General features: G+C 30.5%; 1 protein-coding gene across 2 annotated transcripts in view; it reads left to right on the forward strand.

Annotated features, from left to right (window-relative positions):
• Positions 1-213: 213 nt before the first annotated feature.
• Positions 214-7,891, forward strand: part of LOC137660325 (zwei Ig domain protein zig-8-like) — a 62,309-nt gene continuing 54,631 nt past the window's right edge. For both annotated transcript variants that reach the window (XM_068395145.1, XM_068395146.1), the window contains exon 1: positions 214-709. In XM_068395145.1, coding sequence (XP_068251246.1) covers positions 637-709 — 73 coding nt within the window. In that variant the 5' untranslated portion in view covers positions 214-636. The remainder of the gene's footprint in view (positions 710-7,891) is intronic.

Below are 7,891 nucleotides of genomic sequence, written 5' to 3' on the forward strand. Positions count from 1 at the left end.
ACCGTAAAAAATAGAAACGAATGACTCGAATTTTATTTTATATTTTCTCCTTCGGTAACCGTTGATAATCCAACGCCAGACAACGTATAATCATTCATTCATTCCCCGATATCTAAGCGTATGATGTCGCAGTGGTGGCGTGCCAACACGCAACTCCGCCATAGCTCCGAACTGGGTTTCGAGACTTGAGCAAGACAGTCTGCTGAGAGCATTCAGACGTTGAGGTACGGGTCGTCCGCCGCTGCTCCGCACGATTTCCTTCCAGTTCTAATATTTGAAAAAAGAAAAGAAAGTTCAATATACCTTGACTGGTGTAATCAACAAAACACATTATTTACGTCATTTGATAGTTAATTTTTTGGTTGTTGAATAAAATTACAGTTACATTAAGGCAATTGTTTATTATTTTTCGAAAGCTCAGCCATCGTATCATCATCATCTGAAATTCGTGACTGGAAAGTATCTTGCATTAGTGACCTTATTGTTTAGGATAATTGGCCGCACATTAGATGGAGATTGAGGAAGTTAATGCAAGTGTTCGGAAACTATGTGAATGCAACCTTACCATGAAATTGTCAGATAATGCGGAAAAATTGCTATTTTTATAAGATAAAAAGGAGACCAAAATAAATACTCATGAGGATTGTGTGCGAAATTTCCGTTTTCTTAATGGAAGCAGTTTTTGCTTTTCTCCTGGCATTACCAATTGGTAAGTCATTTAATTTTGTCTTTCGTAATCTTACGCTCATTTAAGGTTTTAAAAATGTGAAAAGGAATTCTATCAATAAAAGATTTTTTTTCCTTCACATTATCTTAATACATAACTGACATGGAATGTGAGTAGGTAATACGGTGTATTTTTTTTTCTTTCATAATTATACATTTTCATTCAAAGGCTAACGAAAATATTGAAAGGCCCTTTGGAATATTAAGAGTTCTGAAATCAGCCTGCATATATATATATATATATATATATATATATATATATATATATATATATATATATATATATATATCTTTGATGAAAATCATAAGATAAAAAAGAATCTCATGACTGTTACAGTAATATTTCTTTATCGTTACGAACTATATAATTCTATTCAATGAAAATTATTTTTGGAAAACTGATCAGGTAAATTATTTTTTTATTTTATTTAATTTTTTTTTTCTGTAGTTACATATTTTAATGTAAAGAATATTTGAATAACAGATTCTCGATTACGTAAATTCATTAGTCTTTTCATAAAATTATATAATATTGTCAAAAACAGAAAAATTTATTATAATTTTTTGGTGGTTTAAATATTAAATATTTTTCTTTTTAAAATTACATATTTTTATTCTCTGTTGAAATAAAATGAAAAGAGGAAACGCTACTGAGTAAAAATTTTTATACATCGATTGATAATTCTACCGGACGGAATTGAGGAATAATTTGTTATTGGCTTTGAATATTTTAATCGGTATCGTTCAAATAAGTAAAATCAAATGTTAAATGTTTTGCGTAATTTTTTTTTTCTTGTACATTTCCCTTTGATTCCCGTGATATTTTGGGTATCCTTTCATATACGATAAGTCTCTTCTGCAAAAGACTGATTAACAAGCTATATACTGCTAAGTGGTCTTATAAATATAAGGTAATAATAGTTACAATCACATTAACAATGAGGTTAATAATACTAATAATAATAATGATGAAAATGGATTATAGAATGATAGTTATTTCAGAAAATTTTGAAAGCAAGAGGAAAGGAAGATTTAGAGAGTGTCACAGAGATGGTTTGAAAGTAGCAATAGAGGGACCTTGATGTATAAGCAAGGATTAAGAGCGATGTAATAATTGTTCGAGGGTTCAACATACTGTTCATGAAACTTCTTTAGATATACATGAAGCTGCTGCTGTTTTTTTTTCTTATCTCTCTCTAATAATGATAATAACAATAATAATACTAATAATAAAAAATAGCAATAATAATAATAATAATAATAATAATAATGATAATAATAATATTAATAATGAAAATATTAATAACAATTTCAATAGAAATAATATCATCATATAAGATAATATTAGCCGAGAGTGTTCTGGACTGTTATCTGTTCAAGTTCAATCTATCTCCCCCAAGAGAACTCTTGTTATTTTCTTCAAGAACGGTTTACTAAAATATGGGTTTATTCAGCGGAATGAAATTGCTTTTGGTTTGAGATGTATTTTTCGATATTCGATTCGCTAGTCACAACGACTTGGTTTTTATGAATATTGCATTGCGTTGTTTATTGCAAAAGACAAAAGAATCGTTTGCTTGTAGATATGAGGCTGTCAACAACACAACCATCTCTTCGTTGTGTCAAAAGGTCAGTAAGATATTGGAAAACACCGGAAATTATTCAAACATTAACGCACAAATATTTTTACCTAACTGCTTATCCACGGTTGTATACGTGTGCACAGACACAGACACACACATACACACATATGTACATATATATATATATATATATATAAAATTATTATATATATATATATATATATACGTGGAAAATCTAGTTATATATATATATATATATATATATATATATATATATATATATATACATACATATTATATATATATACATATATATATCTATATATATATATATCATATATATATATATATATATATACATATATATATATATACATATATATATATATATATATACATATATATATATATATATATATATATATATATATATATATATATATATACTTAGTTTTCCACGTAGGGTCTTGGATAAGTTTATCACTGAAGTCTTTGAATCTAGATAGGAAATGAATGAAGAAGCTCCTCGTTTGGGATTATTTATCAATTTATCACCAGGAGTTAACAGTTGCAGTGATTAAGCGTACCAAAACAAGTGAGAATATCAAAATTTTGATAGTCATTTTGGTCATTAGCAACGCATGCATACACGCATACACATATACACGCACACACACACACACACACACACACACATATATATATATATATATATATATATATGTGTGTGTGTATGTGTGTATGTATTTATGTATTTGTTTGTGTAGAATGTGTTTGCGTGTGATACTTGGATAGACAATAAAATGGGAGAAATCCTTTTAGCGAAAGTTGAGAAGCCGCCTCATCTAATTGCCAGGACCAATTAGTCTCCATTCATCATTCTAGATGAAGATTTAGTGATGATATGTGCACTGGGGAGAGAGAGAGAGAGAGAGAGAGAGAGAGAGAGAGAGAGAGAGAGGTTGATATGGTAGTAGTTCTGCTGAGGAAGTATTCGGAAAAGCGCACAAGAGAGACTGAAATCCAATAAGTACTTTAAAATCTCCGACCTTATTTCTTAGCTTCCACCAAGGAAGCTTGGGCGATGTCTCTTTACTCACAGGAAATCTAAGAAAAATCAAATATTTCTCGAACGATTGAATGAAATTCGTGATAATAATGAACTGAGATGTGTCTTTCGAAGTTTGATAAATTTCTATTCAATTCATAAATATTTTTTCCTGATTAACATTATTTGTTGTTATTTTAACACCCCAGAAAAAAAAATATGTCACGAGTATACTTTACTCTGCGAGAATTCTTATGTGTTTGTATTCACAGAATTTTTTGCTCGCTTCGGATGTATACGTAATTTAATACATTTCTCTTTAGATTTGAAATGCCCACTTACCACTTCTATCAATCCTTTAGGAAGCGAAATATTTTCTTATTTACCACATTATGGACATTATTTTCGCTTTCCATTTGTATCCAATTCCTTTATGAACGCAGACTTTTATAAATATAAGAAGATTTTTCTCTTAAATAAAGTAATTCCTATCAATTTTCAATAAACTTTCATTTTACCGCAGTGCAAAAGTTTAGAAACATAATTTAGAAACTATGATGCAACAAAGAAAACTTATACCAAGGAGAAACAGTTACTAATAAGACAGAAATAAATTGAAAGCATCAGGTAACCATAAATAATTGCATGAAGAGGGGCTATATGAAACCATTAATTTTAACCAGTCAATCGAAAGTTTAAAACAAATTGAGGAGATGAACATTTAGGAAATAAAAAGCGTGCTATTAGAAGAGAAAATATAATAATAAAGAAGAAGAAATATCAGGTAAATGCTGCTGTTATCCACTTGAATCCTCATTAAAACCTTGATTAAAAAATGCTAATCCAAGCGAATGAGAAAATTTGATATGAGTAATGAAGAAAAATGATTAATGATATTCTCTGTGATAATTCTTAGCATTCACTATATTCTAAATATAATCTTTCTGGCGTAACTCCAAAGAGCCGGAAAGCCCACGACTTATGGAGAGGATTAATTTACACAGATATTCCTATATCATCCTCTTGTTAGGATTCCCTAGAGCTGAGAATGCTCCGAAGCACGAGAAAATCCGAAGGATTTCCTCAGTGACAGTGAAATATTCCTCTTTAATATCTCTGGAAAAATATTTACGCTTTCATTAGGTGTCCGTAAGAATTCTAATAAGTCTTTTTTTTTTTTTCAACGCTCAGTTTCCAATAGTTTTCGCTCAGTTATCAGGTATTTTTGGAGAAAGCGAAATTGCGGAAGAGTTAGAATAGGGAAGACGGAAGCTCAGTTCGCTTTATGAGATGCCTGCTAATCAAAATTAACTGTCTTGAAGTTTGCAAGAGTTTCTTCGTTAAAATGAGAAGTTTTGATGAGTTGTGGCATCCATTCTCTAAGTGAATATTGCCTGCAGTAAACAAAAAAGAATTTACATGTTTTTCATTAATTACAAAATAATAATAATAATAATAATAATAATAGTGAAAATAATGATAATAATAATAATAATAATAATCATAATAATAATAACAATAATGATAATATTGTTATAACAATTCTTGTTGTTGTTGTTGTTCTTCTTCTTCTTCTTCTTCTTATTATTATTATTATCATTATTATTATTATTATTATTTATTCTATTATTATATATTATTATTATTATTATTATTATTATTATTATTATTATTATTATTATTATTAGTGTCCGAAATATCACAAGCGTATACCAAGGAATTTGCCCCGAATAGAAAGGGGAAAAGTTGAGGAAGGTGAACAGCTTAATATAAAGAGATCAACCAAAGAGTACGGATGAAAAGCGAAAGACCGAAAGTAATGAAAGTAGGAAGTAGAAGGTACACTGCAACGGAACCTTGCATTCATTGTCTCTTGTTCGGCACACTGTAGTTGGCTCCTCTCTAAGAGAATACATTGAACGGAAAGAAAATCGCCGAAATTGAAATGTTTAGTATTCGTCACTGTGCTTCTTCCACGGATGTCTCTAGTTAGTCCCCCCCCCCTCCCTCTCTCTCTCTCTCTCTCTCTCTCTCTCTCTCTCTCTCTCTCTCTCTCTCTCTCTCTCTCTACAAGGACCCGCTGAGGATATTCGGTTTTCTTTGTCGAATTTGACACAATTCTCTTGCATTTACTTCTTCCAAGAAGAGAAGATTTTGTTTGATATTTCTCACGACATTTTATCGCAAAGAAAGTTTTTGCCTCGTTCGGAAATTATCAGGTTAATGCATTAGTTGAGGGATTGATGTTAGTGTTCCGTGACAAAGGACGACATCATTTAGGTTATGTCACAATTCTCTCCTGCTTATATTAGGTACATCGCGTTGCGCTGCAGTAGGAACGTGGAATTCATTACTCCTAGCTTATCTGGGACACACAAAGAGAAAGTATATCCAATTAATTCTGCATTTACATAGCCATTACATCAAGTATATTATATTGCACGGTTATTTTTCTGTTTTAATGGGAATTTGTAATAATTACACTGAGTTAATTGTCTACAACAGAGGGATATATATTGAATCAAGTTCATAATGGCATCGTATTTACAGTATATCAGGTGTAGCATGTTGTTTTACATCTTCCTGTTCAGGTTTCAGCTATATTATAATGGAAATATTTTTGCCAATGCCGAGTGGTTTAAACACATATTGATCAGTTATAAGGTTACAATAAAATTCCCCCAACCTGAAAGCTAGTTAAAGTTCCTGACTGAAATTTTGCTAAGTTTTAGACAAGGGTCTGGGCGAAGAGGAGGAAAGTGTACAGTAGATTTATTCCTTTAAAAGTTTAGCGAAAGCAGGTGGTGAAAGGTAGTTCAAAACAATTCACCTCGAGAATCTGATTTGTTTATCGTTATCCTTTATGTAATATTCATTGCACCAATGTTGGAGTTCCGGATATTGCGTATTGGATTTCAAATATGTATTACAAGTGCTTCTGAAGATATCGGGAGATCAGATTTATGATAATGCCTGACAAAGAATTCAAGTGCCATGAACGAATGCTTGTACATATTTGATCAAAGAACCAATAGCAAATAGCATATTGCAGATTTAATAATAATAATAATAATAATAATAATAATAATAATAATAATAATAATACTTGAAACTAAATCATTACAATTAACTTCTCCAGATTATTGAGATTTATGAAAATGCCTGACTAGGTATTCAGATGTTATAATCAAATGTTTATATATATTTAATCAAATAACGAATAACTTACCGCAGATTTCATGATAGTATTAATAATAATAATTATGATAATAATAATAATTATAATAATAATAATAATAATAATAATTACAATACTAATAATTATAATTATAATAATGATAATGAAGAATGTTGAGAATAATACTTGAAATTAAATTATTGCAAAAAACTTTCCTAATTTATTGGGAAATTGTTCAACCTGAATAAAAAACTCTTTCTAATCTTATGCTCCTTTTGTAAAATCTCAAGAAGAATGATGGATGGACGGAAGGATATTTTGTTAGAGTGGGGTAGGGGAGGTAGGTGGGATTAGGGAACCTGTTTGGAAAGAGGATGAGGAGATTAAAAAGGGCTTTAGTAATGTTGCACTACTCACGTTTGCAACTGAGCTTCCCAGAATTTTACTTGAGGTGCATGTATAACGCGTCGATCAATACTGTATTTTCACTATGCCTCTCGTCTCAGGCCTCAGAATTTCTCTCGTTTTTCTTAAGATGAGAATGTGGTGCGCTAATGACAATGATAATAAAGATAGATATAAAAACAACAACAACAACAACAATAATAATAATGATAATAATAATAATAATAATAATAATAATAATAATAATAATAATAATAATACTATCAAAAAGAGCAACAGAGATTTCAGACCTCTGCCAGTGAATATTGCCGTCGTTTAACTATAGCCTATGGATATCACCTTCCACTTTTTATATGCCGACTGTACAGTTGATGGTGAAAACTGCTATGAGGATAAAGATTCGTGATCTTGATCCGTCTTACCTCCAAAATTTCATGGTTTCTTCCGATGCATAATTATTAGTGTTTGTTAAAAATCCAGTGTTAATTTGCTTCGACGCAGTTTTTGAAATTATGAAAAAAGCAAATCCGGAACCGGTACCGGATCATCTCCAAAACTTCTTGGCGTCCCCTAAGGCCCAGGATCTATCTTTGGTGGAAATTTCGTATATAAAGCATCAGTTTGTTTTAATGTTATCTTTAAAATGGTAAAAAATGCAAATCTGGATCTGTATCCGGATAACCTCAAAATTTAATGGTCTCGTCCATATCCTAAGATCTATCTGTAGAGACAATTGCGAAAAAAATCCGTCAAGTAGTTTTCACGTAATCCTGCTCACAGACACACAGACAAGTAAATGAATAAACTGACTAGAAAATATGAATTCCTTAGCTGACGTAGAAAAAGGTACATCATAAAATGAAATTTCTATCCTAAATTTTGCAAGTTTTGAGAGATTTGAATAGATACGTTAATAAAAAAAAAATTCTATTTGAAATATACTATCATTCA

The sequence above is a fragment of the Palaemon carinicauda genome, chromosome 20 (assembly GCF_036898095.1).
Source record: "Palaemon carinicauda isolate YSFRI2023 chromosome 20, ASM3689809v2, whole genome shotgun sequence".
Taxonomy (NCBI): domain Eukaryota; kingdom Metazoa; phylum Arthropoda; class Malacostraca; order Decapoda; family Palaemonidae; genus Palaemon; species Palaemon carinicauda.